We start from the raw sequence: 26,728 nt of genomic DNA, 5'->3' as shown, positions 1-26,728 counted from the left end.
ATTAAATACAGTAATGATACAGCAAATGCAGTTATCTGCTTGGACTTTAATGGATTTCCTCGTCCTTTGTCTACTCGCTGGCAGTGTGACACAGTAAGACGTTGGAACAGTGACGCTAACCGCTGCCGAACTCCTACTCAACAGCAAGCATACTGTCACACGGACAGGCAAGAAGATCTAGATACTCCAAAAAATTGAATATTAAATATCCACCTCACAGGTGGACAATTACGGCTAAAAAATTTTCTTTTGCCTATCTCCCAAAAGGAGAAAAATTAATCTTCTGCTCTTTTTTTTTTTCTTTTTTTCTGTTTAGAGGGAGAGGGCCCGTGTACCTGGGGTGGGGCCCAGGGCGGGGGATGGGGGGGAGTTAGTGCAGAGGGAGAGGGAGAGAATCTTAAGCAGGCTCCACACCTACCGTAGAGCCCCACATGAGGGCTCGATCTCACGACAGTGGGATCAAGACCTGAGCCAAAATCAAGAGTCGGATGCTTGGCCGACTGAGCCAGGGCGCCTGCGGGGCTCAGTGGGTTAAGGAGCTGCCTAGGGCTCAGGTCATGATCCCAGGGTCCTGGGATCCAGTTCCACATCCAGCCTCATATCTAGCCTTGCACCGGGCTCCTGCTCAGCTGGAGTCTCCCTCACCTTCTGCCCCAACCCCCTGCTTGAGAGCACTCACTTTCGCTCTCTCTCTGTCAGATAAATAATATTTTTTAAAAATGACTAAGCCACCCAAGTCCCCCTAATCTTCTGTTCTCAGGCTTACTCTGTCTTTAAATCTCTTTCTCTCACCTGTAATACCTTAACTGTATCCTTCTTTACGCCTTTCTTCAATGTATCAAGAACATAAAATAAAATTTTGCCTTGAGTTTGCTTTCCCTCCAATAATAAAGGGGTTTAGCCTCACCGTTCCTACCTTAAACTATAATGATGTAACTACAACAACTGTGTTTTCTGGGATTATTCCAATTTCAAATATTTTAAGTTATCTCCACTTCGGCTTGTGGTTGGAAAACATGAGATTGTATCCTAAAATCTTCACACTCTTACTTTCACTACTACTTCTAGCAAAATTGTCCTCTCACAATTGTCAAACCCAGTGATGGGTTCTTACGCTTCTGTGCCTCTGCGGCATTTCATAGCCTCCTTCATCCCATGATTTCTAGCCTTTATATAGCACGGTGGCATTTCCTAACGTGTGTCATCAGTAACATCAGCTGCACAGAATATTCCTAAATTAAGATTCTGAGGTCATTTTTGAAGATGCTACACAGAGCACTCCACCTCCAGAGCTCTACAACGAGCGTTGGTGAATTGCGTACTCCTGGATTTTTATGATGAAGCCACCATTTGATTTAACGCTGTGTTTCCCAGAAAGCAATCCTGTTTATTTACAGTCCACAGAACTCTCTTCTTTTTTCATAGAACACATACTAGCATATCATAGAACTAGGTTTTTTCAGGAGTGTTATTCTTTTTTTTTTTCTTTTACTTTTTTTGCAGGAGTACTATTCTTAACAAACAAATGTCCACTGGAACATGCTGTGGGGAATATCGATGCACCTGAAATTTTATGTTAAATCCTGGAATCTATCAGACTTCCAAAGTCAAATTAATCATCCTTTTTTCCCAAGCCATATTCAAAACAGCAAATTAATCTTTAGTAACCACTTTCTCACCAATCTCACATTCAGAGGGTTGAGAAATCTTTTTAGTCTTACTGTCTATAGTGTTTGTAGTGTTTGTTCCCTCCCTTATATGACTATTGACATCACCCTAAAGCAAATCTTTCTCTTTTTTTTTTAAGATTTTATTTATTTATTCATGAGAGACACAGAAAGAGAGAGACAGAGACCCAGGCAGAGGGAGAAGCAGGCTCCATGCAGGGAGCCCGATGTGGGACTCGACCCCGGGTCTCCAGGATCAGGCCCTGGGCTGAAGGCGGTGCTAAACCGCTGAGCCACCAGGGATGCCCAAGGCAAATCTTTCTTAAGGTTCATCTAGACTCATGGCAACCAAGAACAAGAATTAGGGGAAAGTTTAAAAAAAAAAAAAAAAAAAAGACTCCGGGCCCCACCATAGTATTGCTAAATCAGAATTTGGGGCAAGGGAGAGGCTTGGAATTTGTGATTCTCGTGGACAGCTAGATTTACAAACCGCTAAAGCAGATCACAAGGGCTCCGTGCCTTTTCTCCTCCCCTTGAACTGAGCATTTCAGTTCCCTTCCATCATCTGTTCGAGTGACATGGTTGGGTTTTTTTTTTTTTTAATTTAAATTCAATTTGCCAACATATAGTATAACTCCCAGTGCTCATCCCATCAGGTGCCCTCCTCAGGGCCCGTCACCCAGTCACCCCATCCCCCTCCGCAACCCTTAGTTTGTTTCCCAGAGTTAGGAGTCCCTCATGGCTTGTCTCCCTCTCTGGTTTTTCCCACTCAGTTCCCTTCCTTTCTCTCATCATCCCTTTTTGGGCGACATGGTTTTGAGATTCCTAACCATCCATTGCTCTTCCCTGAATGTGGTCCATTTTGTCTATAAGCCTTTTGAAGTGTGGCTCTGATCCTGAACCACAGAACACTCCAGAGGTAGGCTGGCCAATCTGTGAGAGAGCAGGACTATCGATTACCTATGGGTTTATGTTGGACGAGCACAGTCTCCTTCCTATCCCACCTCTCACAGCAAATCACTACTCACCGTCGTCAACACGAACCCGTAACCACTAGGCAGTGATCACCCAGCAAACAGACGAACTTGCCAGAAGTTTAAAGCATCACTTATTAACAGATCTTCCGATCTCTGCCCTAAATAAGTGGCACGCCTCCTGTTCTCTAACGAACTTCAGTTCTGAAAGCTGCAATGTAGGCCAATCCTCAAAGTGCTTTAGTATCAATGCTTCACATTTACAGTGGTTTTTTTTTTCCACTTACAAAACATTTCAACACTATTTACTTAATCCTCGCAAAAGTTCTCATGACACAGGTATTATTCTCATCTTGCAAATGAGGAAATTGAGGCTCAGGAGGTTAAGTAGCTTATTTAAAGCCGCACACCGTTAAGTAGGGAAAGTTGTGACTTTAACCCCACAAGTCTTACGCTTTGATCATAGCTTGCTCTGCTTTAAAAGTCCAAGTATAGTCACTTGGCCATCATCAGAAAATTAGCGCCAATTAACACCAGAGTGTGATAGCTACCAGATGGTGAATTACTCAGCAAAAAAGAATAATGAGCAAGAATACAGGGAGGCATTATAACAGAATATAGGAGTTGAGGAGTGCTGGCTCTAGGGATGGCCAGACCTGAATTTGTGTCCTAGCTCCGTCTCTTACTGCCACTGTTACTTGGAGTGAACTGGACACTTCATGAGCTTTGATTTTCTATTTAAGTTAGGAAGGATAAAAGAGATAATTTTCTTTCAAGTGCTTCGCATAATGCCTGGTACATGGTAAGTCCTCAATCAGTGGTTGCTTTTTTTTTTTTAATCCCTAATTCAAACATGACAAACAGTTTAAGAAAGCAAGTCTGTTTAAAATAAATACAACTCTTCTGAAATTGGCGTCCCATCCTTTATCAGTTACCTCCAGGTGTCTGGGAATAAGACCAGGTGAGATCCTACAGAAAGATGGAAGATAAGTCATGAAGAGGGAAAAAAAACCTGAAAGGAAGTGTAGGCCAAGAGAAGCTCACTATGCAAAAGTTTTGAGCAATGTTTAAGATCCCAGTGCCCAACTTTCCTGGGATAGCATCATTATTACTTAGGGATAAGAAAGAAGAAAAAAAGAAGAAGAAGAAAGAAGAAAGAAGAAAGAAGGAAGAAGAAGAAGAAGAAGAAGAAGAAGAAGAAGAAGAAGAAGAAGAAGAAGAAGAAGAAGAAAGAAGAAGAAAGAAGAAGAAGAAGAAGAAGAAGAAGAAGAAGAAGAAGAAGAAGCAGCAGCAGCAACTTAGAAGAGAAAGCAATGGACAAAGTATCACTTAGGATGTGAATAAATTAATGAGATGGACAGGATGGATTTGGGCTGTCAAAAATAAATTTGGAATTACATTCTAAATTATCACTGAGGAAAGATCAATTGAGGGGTAGAAAGATAATGTTTTTAAGGTAAGTTTTTAAAATAAATTGTTCAGGGATGCCTGGCTGGCTCAGTCAGAGGAACATGCGACTCTTGATCTCAGGGTGGTGAGTTCAAGCCCCATGCTGGATGTGAAGTCTACTTACAAAAATAATAATTTAAAAGATCTTAAAATAAATAAAATAAATGGCTCAATGTTTGTAACACATCGAGTAAAGGTAAAATCACATTAAATATTTTCCTTTTTTTTTTCTTATTACTCAAAAAATACATGTTCATCTTTAAAACAAATAAAAAGGACAGACCAAAAAAAAATTGACCTAAATCCAACCACCCAGAAATAACTACTATTAATACCTGGTATATAACCTTCTAAAGTGCTTTATGTTCATGTATTTGTAGATATCTGTATTTTACAAATATGGAGTCATATGTAAGTATTGTTTTGTAAACTTTTAAATTTGTTTTAAGTTTCCTTCCGGACCATTAAATATTCTTTTGCAATACTATTTGAAATGTCTTATGTATTTTCACCAGGTAGTTCATTTAGGTGAATATTCAAATCAATCTTTGCTATCATAAAGAAGAGTGATTAAAGACATTCTTGTAGCTTTATCTCAATGCAGGAACATGATTTTTAGAATAAATTGCTAATTGCTACAGTGTATTTGCTAGATTAATGGCATGCAGAATTCTAAGACTTTTGACATAATTCATAAAGTTACTGTCCACAAAGTTACTACATTCCACCCAGCAGTATTTTAAAATGTTAATTTCCCAGATCCCGACCAACACTGAATTTGATGACATTGCAAATGTTCACTAATTTGGTAGGTAAAAAACTATCTATCCCTCCTTTACTCCATTTTTTTATTCTAAGAGGTAGAAGGTTTTATATCATCCACTCATTTACCAATGTTTGTCTTTCTCAGTTGCTTTGAATATTAATCTTCTGTCTCTCACATGAGTTGCAAATCTCTCCCAGTTTGTTTGCCAGGTTTTTTAAAAATGTTTTTGAGCTATAGATATGTAAAATATTTACGTATTCCAACCTAAAATATTTTTTTCTTTTTGATTTCTGCCTTGGGAATCTTGTTTAGAAAGGCTTACCTCACCCCAATGTTATACAAATTTAGCTTACATTTTCCCCTAGACTTGTATGGTCTTATTGTCAATATTTTAAATTTTTATTTAACCTAGACTTTATTGGGGCATAAGATTTTGGGTTATAAGATATTGAGGGGTGTGGGATCTAAATTTATTTTTTAAATATTTAGCTGGTTGCCCCAACACCGTTTACAGTATTTCATTGATTTTATTGAGTCCTTTTTATATTTAACACATTAACATCTCTGAAACCTAGATGTGTCTATGATTAATAAGTAGCATTGCACAATCTATATGGCAGTTTTTTTCCTTACTGTTACTTGAAGTAATAATAAATCCTCCCATCAATGGCTTCTTTGATTTGATGAAACACAGTATTTACCTCTGTTTTTATTTCACTAAGAGGTTTTTTGTTTTTTAATTAAAGAATGTACTTGAAATTTTCATAAAACCTCTTGTGGACATAATTAAAATGATCAGTTTTTCCCAAGATGTCCTAGTATTGAACTATTTGTACATTCCTGAAATAAACTTTATCTGGCCATGGGCATATTACTCATTTATTATGTTGCTACACTCCTTTTACTAATATTTTATTTAAAATTCTTACATCTATTTTCATAATTCAGATTAGTCTGTTGTTTTTACTTGGAATATATTTGTCAGGTTTTGGTTTTTTAGTATTTTACATTTGTCAAAGGAGTTCATAAGTTTTCATCTATTTTCTTCAGTTAACAGTTTATAATAGCATAGGAATAACATTTTCTACTTTTTCTGTATTAATCTAAGCCAGTTTGTAATAATTCCCAATTTCTTCTAGGATTACTGATCAATTCAAATATTATAACTCTTCTATATTCAAATTTTATCTTATTTTATCCTTAGAAAACTACAGAGACCTTCAATTTATCAGGTTAGAATTATACATAAGTTTCTTACATTAATTTTTTTTCATATCTTTGGGTTTATCCTATTCTCATTTCTAGTGTTTGGAACCTATGTTCTTTTCTTTCTTCCTTTCTTTCTCGATTAGAATTGACAGAAATGGTCAACTTTATTGGTCTTTTAGAAGATCAATCTCTTGGTTTTATTTAACAGTTCTAATTGTTTTTATTTATTTATTTTTAATTTTTTTTATTATTTATTCATGATAGTCGTAGAATGAGGAGAGAGAGGCAGAGACACAGGCAGAGGGAGAAGCAGGCTCCATGCCCGGAGCCCGACTCGGGACTCGATCCCGGGACTCCGGGATCGCGCCCTGGGCCAAAGGCAGGCACTAAACCGCTGAGCCACCCAGGGATCCCCCTAATTGTTTTTATTTTTTAAGTTAATTTATCTGAATGTTTTTAAGATCTTCTCCTTACCTTTGATTTTCATCAGATTTGCTGTGATATGCCCAGAGTCAGTTTTCTTCACATTCATCCTGTTTCAGATTTATAGCACTTTTTGAATCTGTGACTTGAGGGTTTGTTGGTTTTCTTTCTTTTTTTTTTCCCCCTCAGTTTGGGAACATTCTTGGCGATTCTCCTTCAAATATTGTTTCCTTCCCATTACTTTTTTCTTTCTTTTCTGTGATTAATATATGTTCTTCCTTAAACTGTAATTCTTGTGTTATCTTCTCAATGACTTCTCATTTTTTTAACCCCTCTAGCTTCAGCCTGAATATTCTCTACTGACATATTTTTCTGTTTACTAATCCTTCTTCTATATCCAACATGTTGTTAAATTAATCTCTTATATTTATATTTCAATTATGGTACTTTTCAGCCCTAGAACCATTTTATTCTTTACAATAGATTCCAGTTCTCTGGTGAAATTCCCCATCTTATCAGCTATTTTCTTGAATATATTTATTAGAGTTTTTTTTAAAATCTGAGTCTGATGACCTAAATATCTGGATATCTGGGCCATCTATAGACCTGTTTCTTTTTTCAGCTTATTTCCCTTGGTCCTTTACTTTAGTATACCTGGTAAATTTTGTGAATGTCAGACATTGTGTATGAAACACTGGATGCTGAATGATGTAGTCTTCTTTTACAGACAGTTCATCCTATCTTCTGATAGGCAGAGTGTGGAGGGGAAAGGGAAGATTACCTTCATCTAATTGGGGGCTGAGCTAACTTGAGTCTGGGTTGCGTTTTTTGATGAATTTAGTCTACCCTTGGTTTGCACCCATATATTGATGTGCTGAAGCTCAAGAGAGAAACATTGCTAACATATCAGGAATCTAAAAGTCGGTTGCTAAGTACAGGCATTATTAAAAATAGGAAGTTATATGAACTTTCAATTAAGTAAATTATATTAAAAGCAAAGGAAATACTCCAAAACTCACCACTTTTAAATTTTTTAACTAAATTTAACTGTTGTCTGTGTTATTAACATCTATTGTATATGCATTATAGAAAAACTATCTAATAGTGTCATTACATATCTCTTTCCATCTCCATATTCAGTGATGTCACATTTGTAGCTTGACTTCTACCCATGGTAGAAGTACACACATCACAGAAATCAGCAAACACTACAAATCAGACCTTGATTTACTGTTTGGTTGGCTATCAAAATCAGTAGTTCTCAAATGGAAGTGGTTTTGCCCTCCGGGTTTTTTTTTTTTTTTTATAATATCTGGAGAAATTTTTCTTTGTCAGCTTGGAGGGTTGGGGTGGAAGGGGTGGGGAATGAGAGGGATGTGTGCTACTGGCATCAAGTGAGTAGAGATCGGGAATGCTACTGAACATCCTACGATGTATAAGGCAACCCCCTACAACAAATATCCAGGCCAAATGCCAACAGTGGCTGAGGTTGAAAAATCCCGGTCTGCTGGTATCTCAGCTTCTGAATGTCTGGCAAATTCCTGGAGGGAAAAGATGGGCACTTTATCCTAGTTTATTTTATTGTTTATGTTGTTATTTTTCCAGCATTTTGAGTTGACTATTTAATTATTTTTAATCTTTCTTATATTTAATAATATAAATGTTTGACTATGAACCTCTCTTTTTAAACAGCTTCGGGCAGCTGACCCTTTCTGTCACTTTTTTTTTTTTTTTTTTTTTGCTCCTTTTAATGTTTCCTTGTAAAAATCCCAGCTGTAAACATCTTCATCTGTCCCTTAGTTGGGACAAGTATGCCTTTCCAGTTGTAAGCAATGCTACTATTGAAATAAGCATCCCGTGCAAGTTCCATGAGTGGTCTACAGAAAACACTTCACAAAGTGTGGTGAAGGTAATAATTAGGGGACTCTATAACCAAGTGCTTATTTATACTTCCTCCATTCTACCATTCTAGTATCAACTAGAATCATTTGACTCTGCTGTTATTCTTGACTTACTGGAATTAAATCATTTACCTAACAAACAGTTGAGTACCAAGGATATGCAAAGTCCTGTGCCCCTGCACTGGGTGGAGATGGGGGTTACAAAACTCCTAAGGCATGACCAATTCTCTCAAGAAGTTGATAGACTTGTTAAGGAGAGACCTGCAAATAACTGATGTATCTAAACTCTCAGTTACTCATCTAAAATCATATTATTTGGGGAATTTAGAGTCTAGACTAAATTTGTTTTTACTTATTCAACAGAAACTGAAAATATTTTGGATGCAGATCACGAGGTCAAACTATATTATAAAACATGTGGTAATGTCGGATTCAAAAGCAAAATATGCGGACTTAATTTTGAGAACTTCAGATTTGCATGCTGTTTATACTTTACCATGTAAATTTATTTAAAGCTGCACAGTTCTTACAAACCTTACTTTATATGTCTATCTTTATATCTTTTATAGCATGTTTGTGTAATTATTTCATCTGTGACAGTAGTACTATGAGTTGGAAAGGGTTGATGTTATTCTCACCATTTTACAGATGAGAAAAATAAGACGGAAGCATTTAGGAAGGTGCTTATGGTTTTACAGCAAGTCCACACTGGAACTCCACAACACTTTCCACTTGGTACTCTGGATGGCTTCTGTGCTCTTCTTTGATAATGTTATGTGATGAGTTACTTACCCATGGATAAGACACAGTGAGTCTGAATGAAAATTTATGCAAGTGTCATTGAATCAGTGACCACGTTTTGAAAGAATCACTCATTTACAGGAAGAGTAGCTTTGTGGCTTGCCTCAGAAGTACTCGCCACAACTTACACATAATTTTTCATAAGATGTCCTTAAGTGGTTTCAAAATCTATGAACTATAATAATAAATATTAATATTCTGACTCATATTTATACAAACAGGATACATTTAGGTGAATCATAGTCCAAACTTTGCCCATTATAGTTCCCAGTTTAATCTAACTCATCCATTCTAATTCACGAAGAAGGACCTATGCTATTTCTGTCTACATTTGGAAAATTAATTAAAGAACTAGGATTGTGATTTAGGTAATGAAAGGCAAGATTGCTCTGCACCCACTTTTCCTCTGCAAAACACAGATATCTATACATAACACCCATAATTCACTTCTAGCTCTTTGGGGATTGTATGTGTAGGCATGGCTTCCATTCTTTGAATCAAAAAATGCAGTTTCGATACCTTTGCATATTGTTAAACTTTGAATCAGGCCTTGCTATAGTTTTCTGGTTTCTCAAATAGAGTTGTTCTTTATCTTATGCTATGCTTTTATGGTATTTATGTTTTTCTTTCTTCCCCCTTTTTCCCCTTGGTGGTTTAATGAGTCGGGCATTAGCCATGCTTTTTGCTCCCTATCTTGCCAGTAGCTCCAGGAAGTACTCTTCTTTCAATCTGTCATTTTGCCCTGAGCTTTCAGATGAGATACAGATAGAAGAATAACTCCCTCTGCTAGAGATATTTTTCCTGTAACTCACCGTATAGTGGGGACAAGACAGGAAGGGCCAGTGGGATGAGAGAAGTCAATTTTATATTCTCTACAAAATAACATGCGAGTTATTCAGCTAGAACACCAGTTTAAGGCACCACTTAGAAATCTAGTTCCTTTCCAAGAAGTTTCATTGTATTGGAAATTGTACTTTAAGGATTGAGAATGGGGTGAAACGCAATTCAAATTCAAGGTAAATGCACTTTGTTGAATAGAGTAAGAATGTAAAACTACCCTCGCCATTTACCTCTCCTCCACTCACAACAACAACAACACACACACACACATGCAAGTGTGTGCAGGGAGCGCTCAGAACACTGTATGAGAAGGGGAAAAGTTTATGTTGAAAGTCTCCTTTAATGGTAAGCGGACTAGCAAACAATAGCATAGTTGAGTAAATTGTGTGTGGCACTGAACTGGAATTTCTTCAGTGAAAGGGCTTATGTTCTTAGAGAATTGAAAAACGGCTTAAATTTTCTAGTAGCCTAGAATAAAATTGCACAGGAGGCTCATGTGAAATGTAGTGTGTGTGAATAGTTTTGCAGCAGAGTTGCATTTGAAATGTAGCAACACAGCTGGAGCAGTGACTCATGGCACTAATATCTGCTGTTCACAGACTCTCTCTAATAAAGCCTGTGCTTTCTCACGTCATAAGGAGTTGCTTAAGCTGTTGTGATAGTAGGATCTGGTCCCAACTCTTGGTCAGGCCGCCTGAATTTCACATTCGTTGGATATCCACCACGCGCTAGGCCTTCTCCTGCACTTAGTTGTTACACCTGTTTGGTTTTATTTTGCCCCTTTCCATAGTGGTAAGTCTGAGGCCGCACGTCCGAGCTGATATGCAGTGGGCTCCACCAGTTGCTTTTGGTCCGTGCCTGTTCTGGTTGATGATAATGAGGAGAAAAAGAAATGCCAAGGTGGAAGGAAAAGATAAGATAGCTCACGTCAGCTGGTCTCAGTCTTCTCACAAATATACAGAGAGAGGGCCGCCTGGGTGGCTCAGTCAGTGAAGCGTCTGCCTTCGGCTCAGGTCATGATCCCAGGTCCTGGGATCGAGCCCCACATCGGGCTCCCTGGGGAGCCTGCTTCTCCCTCTGCCCATGTCCCTCTCCCTGCTCATGCTCTCTCTCTCAAACAAATAAATAAAATCTTTGAAAAAAACATACAGAGAGAATTCAGAAAAAGTGGTGAAAATCTAGACGACAGTTACTTGAGAAAATGTAATGAGGGTGTTCATAAGTGAAAAGAAAATGGCCTTCTACCGCCAATAACCAGAATCCCGCCCGTGAATCCAGCTGCCGCCCTCCTTGCAGCTGCTGACTGGCCTGATGGCTTCCTGGGTACTGCTACACATGCCTGTCAGGATTCCAAGGCACTTCCCTAAGGGTGACCGGCCTGAAGCTGAGTCCTTGCTGATGACCTGCCTTGATGGATCTATTTACCTTGGATTCAGCTCTCCCTTGATTGGAAAGGTCTTCAATTGTCAACTTCACTACTGCGACAAAGAACAGTTACTGAGATGCGTATGTGTGTGCATGGGTGTGTGTCTCAGTTACGCCAAGGGAAGTAACCAGATCAGAGTGACCGAAATATTAAAAATGGGTTTTCCTATCATTCTTTACCTTTCTTCTTGTCTAAAAGTTCGAGTGTAACTATTCTAAATCTATTTGTATACTGGTGTGTGATCTTCTCAAAGTCCTTATCCTCTCTCGGTTTGTCTGTAAAATGCGTTGTTGTGAAGATTTTTTAAATTTATATAAAGTGCAGACAACCATGCGTAGCATGGGGTAAGTGCTATGTAAATGTTAGTTCTTGTTTTATTATTATCATCATCATCATCATTATCATTTATGACCCTGTACAAAATAAGCTATTAATTCAGTGAGAGGCCGGATAAATTAATGCATACAGAATAAAAACTATCCTATGAGGTTCTTCCAAGTCTTAAAATTGTTAGTTGATTACACATGGATAATGTTGAGGTTTATCAGCTAACAAGGAAAAAGGGTTCCCACTCAAGCTGTCACACCCGTATTCCCTGCGGCAGGATGAGCACTGGATGTTATGCTATATGTTGGCAAATTGAACTCCAATAAAAAAATTAAAAAAAAAGAAAGTAGTCACATACATTGATTCAACATATACTTGTTATTTTTAATATATAAGCAGAATTAATTGAAAGGATGAATAATAGCATCTACCTTACCTTGTGCACTGCTACGGCCTACTTCCCGTTTTCATCATGCCACTGACTTATTGAAAATTCCTCCATAATCTATCCCGCAAACTTCAGACATGAATGTGATCAACAAAGAAATATTTAGTAATTTTTTTTTTTGGTTTGTTGTTTTTAGAGAGAGAGAGCACACAGAGGTGAGAGAGAGAGGGGTTCGAAGGAGGGGGAGAGGGAATCTCAAGCAGGCTCCCTGCTCAGCATGGACCTCAGGATCCTGAGATCTTGAGCTAAAATCAGGATCAGACGCTTGACCAACTGAGCACCCCGGGCGCCCCCACACACGAAAGCATTTCTTACAGGCACATCCTCTGGATGTGGATGTGGATCATCCGGATGAGACACTGGCCTTATTTTTACATATGTTGTCATTGTTTATTCCATCGTTCCTACCACTCCGACGGGGCTATAAGCACTTTAAGAGAAAGAATTCACAAATGTATTTGCTTCACAACAGTGGGCAAAGGGTGAGCCAGAGCAAAGCGTAAGTGGTCCCAGATACCCCTCAGTTCCTCTATTTGGCCGCTGCGCTCTCTAGTTTATCTGATGGGCAATCAGTCCGTTTTATGAACTTTCAGAAGTCCGAGCAACCAGAGGAGAGAACGTCCTTGGCTCTGTCAGGTCATTTACTGACTGACACTCCGAAGCGCCCCATCTGAGAGCAACCCGGGCATGCAGAGCTCGTGAGTGTGAGGACACGGGGGGCTCACGGCAGTGGGGGGGGGGGCAGGCGCCTGTCGCCGGTGTGTGTGGGGGGGTGAGCACCAGGCCGGCTGCACTGAGTCACCAGGTGGCCTCCTGTCGGGGCCACGGCTCCAGGGGCATCGGTCGGGGAGAGGAGCACAGGCGCCACCAGGCCCGCATGCCTACACACCCGCACACACCTGCACACCTGCGCACCGGCACACCTGCACACACCTGCACACACACCCCCAGGGCTGTCGGGCGGTGACAGACGGGGATGGTGGCAGAGGCAGCTGGAGAAAGCCCTCCTCACCGCTGGTGACCAGGTGCTTCTACCTCAGCGCTCCGGCCGCATCTCTGGTCTCACCTGGTCCCCCCACCGCTGTTTCTGCACAGTCCCTCCTCCTGTCGTCCCTGCCCAGCCCTCCCCTCCCCCTGGCTGCTGCCCCGGGGCCACATGCGGGCCTGGTCCTGGCCGCCAGCCCTGTGCCCCACCGGTGAGCCCGGGGTGGGGGGCGCCGGGGAGAGGCGCAGGCTCCGGCTCGGAAGACCCAAAGGAGTCGGGGGGCAAATACACCCGCACCGCGGGCCCTGGCCCTGAGCTGTGCCCTCCCTGGAGCTGGAGCTGCACATTTCCTTAGGTGGCCAACATGATACTTGATTTTGTCAGTAGGGGACACAGGAGGAGGGCCGCAGACAAAAGGCCCGCCCTGGTTCCCGAAGCTTCCTCACCAGGCTCCTGCAGAGCCTCTGGCCTCCAGCAGCCGCTCCGGCGGTTCCCTCCCCCCAGGCCCTCGCTGCGCCGGCTCCCCCCAAGGCCGGGGGCCTCCAAGGTGGCAGGGGGCGGCTGCTGCAGTGGGACTGCGTCTCCAGCACGTGGCACCCGGCCCCTAACACACACAGTGTCCTAGCACCCAGCACCTGACCCCTAACACACAGTGTCTCCAGCACCCAGCACCCGGCCCCTCACCCAGGTGGCATCTCCAGCACCCAGCACCCGGCCCCTCACCCAGGTGGCATCTCCAGCACCCAGCACCTGGCCTGTGCAGTGCGCACCAGATCCCTGGGGAGAGGCTCCTACCGCTCGGGCGCTGTCCCTGGCACCAGGTGCTGCCCTGGGTGCCAGGAATCCACAGCACCTGGCAGGAGGCAGCCTCCGCCCCGTCCCCGCCACCCCACCACTCAGGAACTTCTGGAGTGGAATGCCTACAGTGACGTGCCCCCCTCTAAGCATCTTTCCCCAGCACTGCAGAGGGTAGACTTCCAGCAAATTCCGGAGGGCGGATTCCCAGAAAGTTGCAGTCATGACACCGCAATGACTGCTCTGCTGTTGGGGGAGGTACAGCCATGCCCTCTCCAGCAAGACCCAGATCTCAGCCCCTGGGGGAGGACGTGGCGGGGAGCTTTTCCCGGCCTCCACCTCAGCCCTCGGGGTCATGATTGCTTCTCACATTTGCCATGCTCTTTAGAATTTCTATTTACTCCCTACTAGCCAATCCCTCATTACCACAATCCTCTGTTATAGGTCGTAATTCTTTGAATTTTACTTTCCTGTTCATATTACTGTGTGGTTTCTGTATCCAGATTATGTGCCGACTGATACATATTCCCTTATATATTTTAAAGTAACCACTACAATTTTTTATCAAAATTCAAGTAATTGAAAAAAATCATTGAACTTTCTGGTATTCTACAAATAGATGACATGCTTAAAATACATTTTTGCCAAAACCTTAGAGCTATATATTTACAGCATTAATGAGTGGAGAAGTCCACCATATAACCTCATTTGCAAAAGTGGTCCTCTCTGTCATATCTAGCAAGGAAATGAAACTGTCAAAAAAGGAAAAAAATACTTCTGTTTTTAAATTTTAAATAAATATGTGGATACATATCCTCACGACACCTTCTCACTTAAGGAGATGGTACAAAATGGATGGACAGACAACAGACAACAGATGGAGAGATAGATAAAAAGACAGCAGGCAGGGAGATGGAGTCTTACCAAGATGAAATACTATTTCAATATTATTTTTTTACCAGTTCGATATTTTTCAATATTTTCTTTGGCCTTGCTTTCATGGGTTTCCCCTCCAGAAGTAATGCACTATTGAACTGTCATTTTGCTTGATGCCTTAGAGATTTTATCCCAGGACAATACATCATAGTAAGAATTGGGATGGGTGAAAGGCATGACATCTTCTATGAAGAAGGAGAAGGGGATTATGATAGAGGAGATAGAAAGAAAGAGGTGGAAAACAGTGTGCAGGTTCCTCAAAGAGTTAAACATAGAGCTCCCCTATGACCCAACAATTGCACTGCTGGGGATTTACCCCAAAGATACAGATGCAATGAAAGACAGAGACACCTGCCCCCCGATGTTTATAGCTGCAATGTCCACAGTAGCCAAACTGTGGAAGGAGCCTCGGTGTCCATCGACAGATGAATGGATAAAGAAGATGTGGTCTATGTATACAATGGAATATTCCTCAGCCATCAGAAGAGATGAATACCCACCATTTGCTTCGATGTGGATGGGCCTGGAGAGTATTATGCTGAGTGAAGTCAATCGGAGAAGGACAAACATTATATGGTCTCATTCATTCGGGGAATATAAAAAATAGTGAAAGGGAATAAAGGGGAAAGGAGAGAAACTGAGTAGGAAAAATCAGTGAGGGTGACAAAACATGAGAGACTCCTGACTCTGGGAAACGAACAAGGGGTAGTGGAAGGGGAGGTGGGCGGGAGGATGGGGTGACTGGGTGACGGGCACTGAGGGGGGCACTTGATGGGATGAGCACTGGGTGTTATGCTATATGTTGGCAAATCGAACTCCAATAAAAAAAAAAAAAGAAAGAAAGAAGTGGACCACCACACACTCTCTCAGACACATCAGTGTCAGAGAAGCATACAATTTAAAAGTGGAGTGGGGGGGGGACAGAATAAAAATATTAAACCCTATTCCTTAGAAACTTAGACAACAAAAGCTCCCCCTATAAGGATGCTAAAGAAAACAAGATATATCACATCAAATGTGAAACACTCTGACTCTCGCCAGTACCTATGTTTAAATAAAGGTCTTGTTTTTGATTATTTGTGACTCAAAATCTCACATGAGGTAAATCCTTCCTTTACAGTGGTTCTGTTTCCTATTTAAAACAGTAAGTTTTCCTTAGATCCACTACTTTACTGAATCACATGATGGGGAAAGAGATGGAGAATCTTAAACAAAAGGCAAAGGCGATGTGGCCAATTTTTACCATTCGGGATATTAACAAGTTTAACATGGCTCAGCAACTATCTTAAGTGTTATATCAACTATTATGACACAAGTTAAAGGTGTTGAAATAGAAGGATGTGTGTTTTCTGAGAGGAAATGGGTGACAATTTGAAGGGCTGGTTTTTTTAACACAAAGAATAAATACATAAGAATTCGGAACAGATTCTCAACCAACACTAATGTGCAATAAGGTTTATGCAAGTTAAGAAAGGTTTTAAACTTCTAAAAAAAGTTTCAAGGAAACTACTGTTTCCTGTTATTTCTGGAAATTCTGTAAATGCTAGCGTTTTAAAAGGGAAACATTTATGAAGAGATATTAAGTATTTTACGTGCTACATGTATCAGATTCTTGTTTGTTCATATCCCCTTAGAAATTTGTAATTCTGCTTTAAATAAATGCCATTTACTCTCAATTAAGGTTTCTATCTTTTCGTTTCCCCTAGAGCAGCATCCCCATGGGAAGTACAGAGCTTCTAAGATTTTCTATACCTAGATAAAGAAATTCTGGCAAAGATTTTTCTTTCTTGAATAAGATCCGAAATCTATACTGTCTGAATCAACTATTTTGGTGAAAAAGTCTATGTATTGCTTGTTTTATAGTAAACGATTGGGATCTCTAAAATAAGGATTGTGGATCAATGCAAACACTGTCAGACTCGTATTACATAATTTGCTTACAAATGTATAACTATTGGTTATAATACCCACGCTACTTTCAGTACAGGTATTGTACTTCGTTGCAGAAGTATGAATAATCAACTTGGTGGATATTATTCAATCGGAAGAATGCACGTGAAGAACTTTAACTATGGCCCAATAAATAAATATAGGGTCATCACTTGTTAACAGAAAAATCAATAAATATATAAACATTCCTATGCCCACCAAAATCTCTTTCATAGCTCTGATAAGCAACACAGTTCATTTCAATGAGCAAGTTAACGTTGGGCATTTTAAAGATCCAAACAGTGCAAAGTCAGCCAGTCTACCAACTGGTAATTTATCATGAAAGTCAATACTTACTTTTGTTTTGTGGAGAGAAAACAAATAAGAAAATTTAGTAGCATAAGGAGTCTTTTTTTTTTTTTTTTTTTTTTGGTAGTATAAAGACTCCAATGTGAATGAGCATTACCTACTTTGTTGCCATCTGTGATATTTCCATATCCGAAAGTTTTTAACATACTTACCTGAACAATGGAGTTCCACACACAACACATTTATATATTCCAGGATCTTTGTGATGCGTATATTCTCCTTCGAAGGCACTGATAAACAATAAACAGAGCATTAAAAAAATTAAACAAAAATAAATTTTAAAAAAATTAAACAAAGTTAGCATTATTTCTTATAGAATGTATTTGCTTAAAATATATTTCTCTAATAAATCTTTCAAGGACTTTTTGTCCTAAAATGAGAACAGACCAAACATATGGAAATCTGAACATTACTAATATATTTCAAATCTATATAATAAAATGTGCATATAACTATTCCACTCTAGTGCAGGTTAAATTAAAAAAAAATAAAAAGATCAAGCCATCTAGTTATGTAATGCTTAGAAAAAAATGTTTGCTATTTAAAAAAAACACCTTGTAGTTCAGATTTGCAGGAAAATTAAAAAAAAAAAAAAAAACCACATTACTACATAAGATTTCTGCATCCTCTGGTGTCCAAGAGCGTACAATCAAAAATGCAGAAGGGTCTAAGACTTCAAGTGGAAGGAGTCTTATTTTTTGGTTTGAAAAGGAATATTGCAGCTTTAAGGGAATATTTTTCTAAGTTAACAATCTTAAAGGCTAGGAGGTCATTCAGCTAATACAAATCAGCTGTGCTAGCCCAACAAAAAGTCTATGTGCTCTGCAGCTTGTTTTTATTATCCTTTCACCCTCTTTATGAGGTCCAATTTTTTTATAAACAGAATTTTTAAGAATGACCTAATCTCTAGTTGTTTGTGTGCATTAAATCATTTTGCTAGTCATGTACACAACAGGACGGGTAGAGGTCCTCCCGGCTGGGGCTGAAGCCCACCACTGGCCCATTGCGGGGGCGGGGGGGGGGGTCTAGACTCTGTCAGAGACTCTGCATTCGGTAAATTCAGAAAACAGTATATACTGTGACAGGAAGAGAGTGTTGCCTATTAACAAGGACCCCATGTGTGGTAAAGAGCCCTTTCAGTTCATGAATGAAAACAAGAAGTTACATCATTAATAAATTTTGGATCAGAGGTAAGTTACGGCCTTATGCCAGCCTCCGTGGTATAAATTAAACAACAAAATGGTTGGACCTTGGCAGGTTACCTTTGAGCTGGAATCAGCTGAGAGAGACTTTATTCACTAAAAACGTCTTGGAAGTGAACAAACTCTTTTTTCAGGACTTAGGGCGAACTTCCAAGGACCAAAGCCATGTGAGGGCAGTTATTGAAAATTTTTGACATTCCAACCACAAATGAGCCAATAAATACTTTCTCCACATGTGCTTCAAAAAGAAATTGGAGTGGGGTAGAAAGGAACTAAATTATGCTACCTTCTTTTTGCAGCCAAAACGTCTATACTTACAATGGCCACCTTCAAAATTTCAGCATCCTGGCACAGTGCCATGTCCCTCATGGTTTTGCTTACTGTGATGTCTTCCCAAAAAATGTACCTAAATCGCTATTACTTCCACACATTTTGTAGTAAACTAAAAACAGGCCCTTAATAAAAGCCTTGTGACTTTACATAAGATAGAGTGTTCATTAAATGGGGGAAAGAATAAATAAAACTTAGTCTTAACCTAAACAATACCATTTTCAACCTTTTCAAGGATACTAGTTTGCAGATTTTAGCAAATAAGTGTAGAATTCTTTAAATGGCAAGGAGAAGGATCTAAAGCAGTGGGGTGTTGGGGGGAGGGGGGCAGTGAAGAAAACTGGTTCTTACTTAATGACTTTTTCTTGCAGCTCATCTTACCTTTCGGTCCCTTTCTCCTGAGTGACATGGTACTGCAGGGGTGTTAGCCGCTTCCTTAGTTCCTGCTGGGAAAAGACCACCTTACAGTTCTTTTTATCCCTACATGACCCTGGAAAGAGAGAGGATATGGGAGAAGGAGTCTTTTTAGCTTGAATCCTAAATACTTGCTTTGGCTGGCCGCCACAGCCCAGCTTCTGCAGTCACTTGTCAACCACCAGCCCAGTCCCTAACGCATCAGACAAACTTATTGGCACTGGTGCTATTTCTCTCAGTTTAGAGAGAATCTTTTTTCAAGATTCAGGTGCTTCCACTGGAGCACTGACAAGGTGCTCCAGCCAAAGACACTACCATGTGACAGCAACAACCCACTGAACATTCACAAAGATGGTAGTACATCCTTTATGTCTCCAAATCCCAGGCAATTCTTTTTTTTTTTTTTCAAATACATTCAAAAAGCATTACCGTACTTATAAGCATTTACACTGTATAAATACGTATAAGATGATGGGCATATTATGTTAAATACTAATTCTCCATTCAATAATTTTGCAACTTAGTAGAAGAGCTTGAAACCATCATTCAATTTCCATTCTGGGCCATTTAAATGCCATCCTTGTTTTGTTTTTGTTTTTGTTTTTTTTTAAAGCCCTAAAGATGCATTTTTTCCCCTACCTAGGAATTTTTTGTTCTCTGTGTTTCTCTCCGACAAGTCAATGGGTTCGGTAGAGTCCTTAAAAACAAATGTCTTTAAAGACTGTATCTTAGAACGTTAAACAGGCAGCAAGAAAGCTGTAATAGACTCCAGAAGAAGGCATTTACGCTAATGTAGATTCAATAAGTTCCAAAGAAAAGGTGAGAAAAATAGGGAGGGGGAAAGACAAAGAGAAGAAAAGCGAATGTGATTTTACTTAGAGACCTACAGTCTTCCTTTTGCAAAGTAGATCTAGGAAGACTTGGCTGATTAAGTGTATTTGAATGGTGAAATAATTTTAATGTGATTGTAATAACAATGGCAGCTTTTATTTCAACCTATACAGACTGCAGTAAAACGTTCAGACAACACCTGTTTATATGTAGTATTTTATTTTACCTACACAAATGATTGAAAAGAAATAGAACTCCAAGACAGGGCAACCCTTACTCACTGCAGTAAAATTGCCTTCTTTCTTTCTTTCTTTTCTTTCTTTCTTCTTTCTTTCCTTTCTTTCTTTCTTTCCTTTTTTTTTTTTTTTTGTCATCCATCACAGGGGCAAAGAGGCTCGCAGTTGGCCCTACGTGCAAAAATCTCTTACCACGTTTTGAAATTACTAAAAGAAAGCTTGCTTCATTCTCTGACTCCTAAACTCAACTTCCTCTGAAATAAAAAGAACTGATTAGAATAGCAATGCTCTCTACTTTCTTTTACTTTTAAGTCACCACCTGATGTCACAGTATATGAGATCACTGAAATTAAACCAGGAGAAAATTGACTATCCAGTCCCCCTGATTGTGGGCCTGAAGAAACGTATCAGCTTCCAGGATCAGGGCCACCAAGATAGAGTGGTTGATTCTCCATGAGAAAATACAGAGGCAGGCAGAGAGCTAACCAGAGCCAAACAGAGAGTCCCACCTTGGGGTAGGCCTGTGGGTTGTCAAACAGCGCCTCTCCTGACCTTCCACAGAGCATGCTGGCCTCACTCTGGCCAGGAAAGATCCAGAGGACCAGCAGGCATAACACTGACGGCGTGCTGGTCTCTCATCTCAGTGGAACCCATATTACACTAGGCTTTATCCAAACACCTACTACTTACACTTTTAATCTTTTCCGAGGGGCAGATGAGAAATGTTTGTCCTGTCAGAACAAGCCTCTCCAGAGCCCGAATGCAGAACTGCTCTTTGTTACCTCTCAGTGGACTGTCATAACCCAGTTTCTGCTCCATTCACTCTAGATTTCTTAAAAGTCATCTTCTTGTTTTTATTTCTTTACTAGTTGGAAAGGTTGTATCTCTGTTGATTTTGTCCAAAAAGATTCATTAGTTGCAAATTTAACGTGACAAAATCTCTTGGTTAAAATTATTCTTTCCCATGGCATGGATAATTAAAACCTGTACAATTAGAATTAAACAATTTTGTCCAAAATTTTTTTGTTAATATATGTTCATTCATACAAAAAGACCAATTGTGTTCCCAAAATTGAGAGAACTAAGCTACCCATCTGTATGTCATTTAGCACAAGAGAAGCAACTGCAGGTTTAAATTACACGGTATTGGGTTGCAATTTCCTAACATTGGATGCTTTTCTGCTTTTTTACCTTGAGTCATTTACTAAGGAGTGTTCATAAAAAGTAGCTTAAAGCACAGATGCTTGCAAATCGTTTAGGCAAAGATGTTTCTCTCTTTTTCATTCTCCCTCCCTCAAAAAATCTCTCTTTTCTGAAGAAAGAGAATAAACTTGTTGGTCAGTATTGACAAACCACGTTAAGTATTTGTACAGAGCGAAAAGGTAAAATTGAAAACATCTGATTGAAGTAAATAAGACAAACATAAAAGCTTTACTGGTGAATGAAGGGTATTGAGGAGACTTTATTTCATAGATTAGAAATTACTTTTGATCTAAACATTCTTAAAAACAGATTGTTTTTCCACTACGAACCATCTCATTAACTGTGCTACAGAGACCTCGTTTTCATGGCAAGCTTTGAAAGAGTGCTGTGCTCTTTTGTCAGACTCCGTCTTATCTGGGAGGGGGATAAAGATTTCAGTCCAGCTTTCTTTGTTTGTCTTTCAAGAACCACTAAAGTAGTATTCACACAAATTTTGTAGGAATGTGCCCTATGTCACAGCCTACAAATTATTTGGTTTTGGTGCACTTAAAGGTCATCTTCCAAATTAGCAAAATTTTCCTATATCCTGGCTTTTCAACCTTAAATATAAATATTGTTTCCTAACTGTAAGTGAGGGTTTTTTTTTTCTTTAAGAAATGCTAGTGCTTATTTAAAGTTGTCGAACTTTGTACATTTTTTTATTCTTTGGTCATACCATGTCCTCAAAATAATTAGGCTTTGAAAATGTACCTAATAGCAAAAAGGAAGTATATGTAGACCAGAAACAGCTATTGTGATTTTGTATTAAACAATCCGATGAGCAGTTTGTCAGATTTTAATAAATTTCTTGCCACATGGTTTAATAATATACTTCCTGGACAATTGAAAGCTATACTGTTACCTTAACTCTTCTAGCATCACAATCTCAAACTGACATATATAAACACAGAAAGGCTTCTCTTTTGTCTCTGATTTCCCTTCTCCCTCGCAGACTCGCTCTTCTAAAGTTATATGGTGCCACTGTTAATTTTGAAGAAATCATTTCATTTTTGAAATTCTAGAATAATTCATTGGATGGTTTCCCTCCACTATCTTCACTTAGGAACTGTAATTTTCTTATTACCTAGGGTAATTTAACATTAGTATTATATGACATCTGTTCAATGACCTCTAAATTGGCTTAGAAGTATGTTAGGGAAAGATTTTTTTTCCCCCTTTATTTTAAATGTTTGATAGGGTACCTCGAAGGCACAAGTGAGCGTGTGTGTCCATACGTGCAACGCAACATGCAGTTGACGGGGTGACAGGGCCGCCTCGGTCTCCAATCCTAACACCATCATCCCCTACAGGGTAACTTTGGTATAGAGAAGCTCCATCCTGAACCCCATCCAGGAGTATTTATTTACTGAAATAGGCCTAAAGTCTCTTTTTATAGTGATGCTCGCTCTGTCGAGGCTGGCTGCCTCAAAGCTCCCATGGAAAGCTCTGGCTCCACGGAGAAACAGCCTTGCGGCAGGAGTTCCTGGCCACGTTCTGACACCCTCACACATCCGCTCTAAGGATCACAGCAAGTATCACTTGGCAAGCGCTGTCTGCAAACATGCAATCTCAAGTTATCCTTGTGATCACAGCAAACTCCAAAGTTAAGGATGAAATTTCCCAGGGTGGCCAGGTGACGTTTTCAGCATGCTGCTGTATCCTATTGGTAATTATTATTTTTCTACAATGATTCCCTTAGCATGATATTTTTCTCATGAGTTATCTTTTCAAACGATTAGAGTAAGAATGGAAAAGAAAACTAGAATGTGAGTGTTTACTATGTGCCAGGCACATTTCTGGGCCTTTTTACCTAACTACATTTCATCCTCTCAATCATTTGAGGAGGTAGGCCTCATGCCCATCCTACAGATACAGAAACTGAGGCTCAGAGAGGTTGGAAAATAACTTATTAAGGACAAAGGTAAATAGATATATCAACTCGAGCCCAGGGCTATCTGACTGCAAAGCCCAGAGCCAATATATATTCTGTGAAGACGAATTACGCTACAGCTTTCTTCTTTCTTTTTAAAATATGCAATAACTTTTAGCTCAAGAACCATCACTAGCAAGATAATAAAGGAGAAGAATAATAATCGCCAGAGTACATCCAGAAAAATAAATACATTTGTCTGCTGGCCAATGTCTGTTTTCAGTGTGTTCATTCCTTCAACGGAAGGTCAGTGACAAGGTTCAAATGGGATTCTCACAAAGTCTATAAAACGTTGAAAGGCTTTTTAACTTCCTGTTAAGAAGTAAATCAGATCTGTTACCTAAGTCTTAGAACACTTTTAAGTCATAAATCTTACATTTCATTGTGAAAAATCAAAACAAAACAAGACCTAAAGATCCCATAACTTTAGTTTTGGTTCTAGGATCAGAAAAAAAAATGAAACTATTAAATATTTTCCCAAGATAATAAATAAATAAAAGATGACAAGACCATCTTGGTTTGCTTTGAGTATACTGGATTTAAACCGTAAAATTCATGTTGAAATAGCTTGCTACTATATTTCAAAGTGGTATACTTGAATTTTCATTACCACTTTGAATTTTCAGTTGGTTATTAGTCTGTCATATTGGAAAGCTGAACACTATCCAGATATGATAGTGTTAGAAATTTCTAAGTAAGTGGGCATTTATAAAAGCCAAATCCAACCCATTTTTAGAATAGCATGTAAAATACATTCCCATGAACCATTGTTTCATATGTTTGTTTGTTTTGCATTCCAGTAATTCAATAAAGGCTTGGAAAAAAAAATGCCAAGCACAAGGAAGAAAAGCTTTTATGCCTGTAGAAGCATACCCAGTCCTGATTTTTCTCTCAAAGTAGACCTACATCAGAAAAACATTCCCAAGATCAACATACAATCTAATGTGTCAGGACACTTTTGCCTCAATATTGTGGCTTCCATGAAACGAGGGTTGCAGGGCTTACTTAGGGGACCGTTGATCCGACATTTTTTCTTACTGTTTCTTTGGTTTTTAAAAAAAGATTTTATTTATTCATAAGAGACAGAGAGAGGCAGAGACACAGGCAGAGGGAGAAGCAGGCTCCCCATAAGGAGCCCGATGTGGGACTCGATCCTGGGACCCCGGGGTCATGACCTGAGCCAGAGGCAGACGCTCAGGCACTGAGCCACCCAGGCACCCCTCTGTTTTTTAAAGGCATCAAAAGTGTCAAGTGTTTACAGAGCACCAGGTACTGTGCTAAGTAAAATATATGCATTCTTTCCTTGATAATTATTGAGCACCTACTATGTGCTGGCATTAGTCTAAGCACCTAGGATATACTAGTGAACAAAATAAAGATCCTGCTCTCTTGGAGCTCCCATCAAAGCAGCAGGGGTGGGGGAAGACAGAGAAAACACAATGAAAATAAGTAAGTAACTAAGCATCTCAGCAGCTGATAAGTACCCAAGAAGGAGAAAAGCAAAACTGAGCAGAGTCAAGAAGCCTGGCACGGCCAGAAGTTAAGGGCCACAGTCATAAGGATGGTCACGGTAGGGCTTCCTGAGAAGGCGACACTGCAGGAATGCCCTGAAGGAAGGGAGGCGGTTGGCCACACTGACATCCAGAAGAGGAGGGCATGGCCAATGCAAGAAATGAATATACCAGATTCACGTCCAGTGGTGGAAACAGCCGGGGAACGGCGACACACGTGCTAAAACCTGAACCGGAAGGGAGCAGAAAGCAACAACTTAAACATGCGAAGAATAGGTTTTTAAACCAGGAAATTTACAATTACATACCTTAGCACAGACAGTGTCTGGCATTACTTTTTGCTCCCAAGAGAAATATTAGGGAATATCCTTTTAGCAAAGTGCTATCCTCACAACAGCTCTCCGAGTGTCTGGCTGGCCGAACTCTGAACCCAGAATCAGAGCGCAGTCTCTGCTCATTTGCCCTGTGTAATTAATGTCATCCCTTTCAAACCATAGATTATCGTTCCCAACCTGGAGTCATGTGTGACGGGGCACTCAATAGGTGTTTTTCAGCGATAAATTTTTTGATAGGCACAGAGAGCAAAGATCCTTTGGCCACATGATGGTTTTACCCTTCTGGAACAATCCAGTCACTCTTCCCTTCAGGGTGCTATCAGGGTTGTCAGTGGTATCAGGGAATATTCATAACCAAAGAAAGTTTAAAATTTGCACCTCAACCCGGTTTCCATGTTTTAAAAACATTCTTAATTTTCACATTTAGGTTCAGTTTAATTTCATTCATCCTCCAAGTCCTAAACATAACACAGAGAAAATAAAACTCCAGGTCTTAGGAGTCAGAAAGCAAGACAACTGTTCCTCCTTAAAGATTCTTTTTTTCTATATTTGAGAAAAATCGTATCTCTGTCATAGTAATGATCACATTTCATGCCTTCTCACTATTTTTCTAGTCCCATAAGATAGTTCGACAGCAGTTTCAGTTATACTCTATTGATGCACGCACTGAGTTCTAATTAACATCAATGGACATTATAAGCATGCCAAGGCTACCTTAACTTTGAATTAAATAAGACCATATGTTTTAGTGGAGTATAGTTGAATGATAAAATTGGTCTCTGGTTTCCATACTGAAGGTTTGAATAGGTAAACTGAGAAAATACTTTTGAGCAAAATTTCCCTCCAAGTCCATGTACCCTAATAAATTCATCCCTACTCTGAGGACTCCTTTCCTCCGTAGACCTTTAGTACTAGTGCATATACTCCACAAGGTACCATTGACATGGGCTAAAATAGCATTTTGCAATTATTCTCAAATGTCTTCAGTTGTTTCCATTTTATCTTCCCAGATTATAAGTTCTTTGACAATATAAACTGTTGAGCCTATATTAATTCATACTTTCTATAACTACTTATTAAACATCTACAGTGACACAAGAACTACGATGAGTATGATGAGCTCTGGAAAGCAAAAAAATAAGTCAAGGTTCCTACCCTAGGAGAGCACACATTCTAGCAGGAAAAGATATAAGAAAAGTAATCAATACAATTTGCAGGCACATAGTGAAAGCATACGCAAAATTTTGTGAATAGGATGTTAACAGGAGCCCCTGGGTGGCTCAGCGGTTGAGCATCTGTCTTCAGCTCAGGGTGTGATCCCGGGGTCCTGGGATCAAGTCCCACATTGGATTCCCTGCCTAGAGCCTGCTTCTCCCTCTGCCTGTGTCTCTGCCTCTCTCTCTCTCTCTCTCTCTCTCTCTCTCTCTCTGTCTTGCTCTGTGTCTCTCATGA

General features: G+C 39.7%; 1 protein-coding gene across 4 annotated transcripts in view; it reads right to left on the bottom strand.

The window, feature by feature from the left end:
* The window catches only part of MSRB3 (methionine sulfoxide reductase B3), a 176,469-nt gene that overhangs the window by 107,817 nt on the left and 41,924 nt on the right, over positions 1-26,728 (bottom strand). For all 4 annotated transcript variants that reach the window (XM_049115745.1, XM_025476706.3, XM_035696606.2 and 1 more), the window contains 2 exons: positions 19,159-19,267; positions 17,398-17,475 (listed from right to left, as the gene is read on the bottom strand). In XM_049115745.1, the coding sequence (XP_048971702.1) occupies positions 17,398-17,475; positions 19,159-19,267 (187 nt within the window). The remainder of the gene's footprint in view (positions 1-17,397; positions 17,476-19,158; positions 19,268-26,728) is intronic.

Source organism: Canis lupus, chromosome 10 (genome assembly GCF_003254725.2).
Source record: "Canis lupus dingo isolate Sandy chromosome 10, ASM325472v2, whole genome shotgun sequence".
Taxonomy (NCBI): domain Eukaryota; kingdom Metazoa; phylum Chordata; class Mammalia; order Carnivora; family Canidae; genus Canis; species Canis lupus.
The sequence above is the reverse complement of the archived record's forward strand: the minus strand, read 5'-3'. Positions and strand labels throughout refer to the sequence as shown.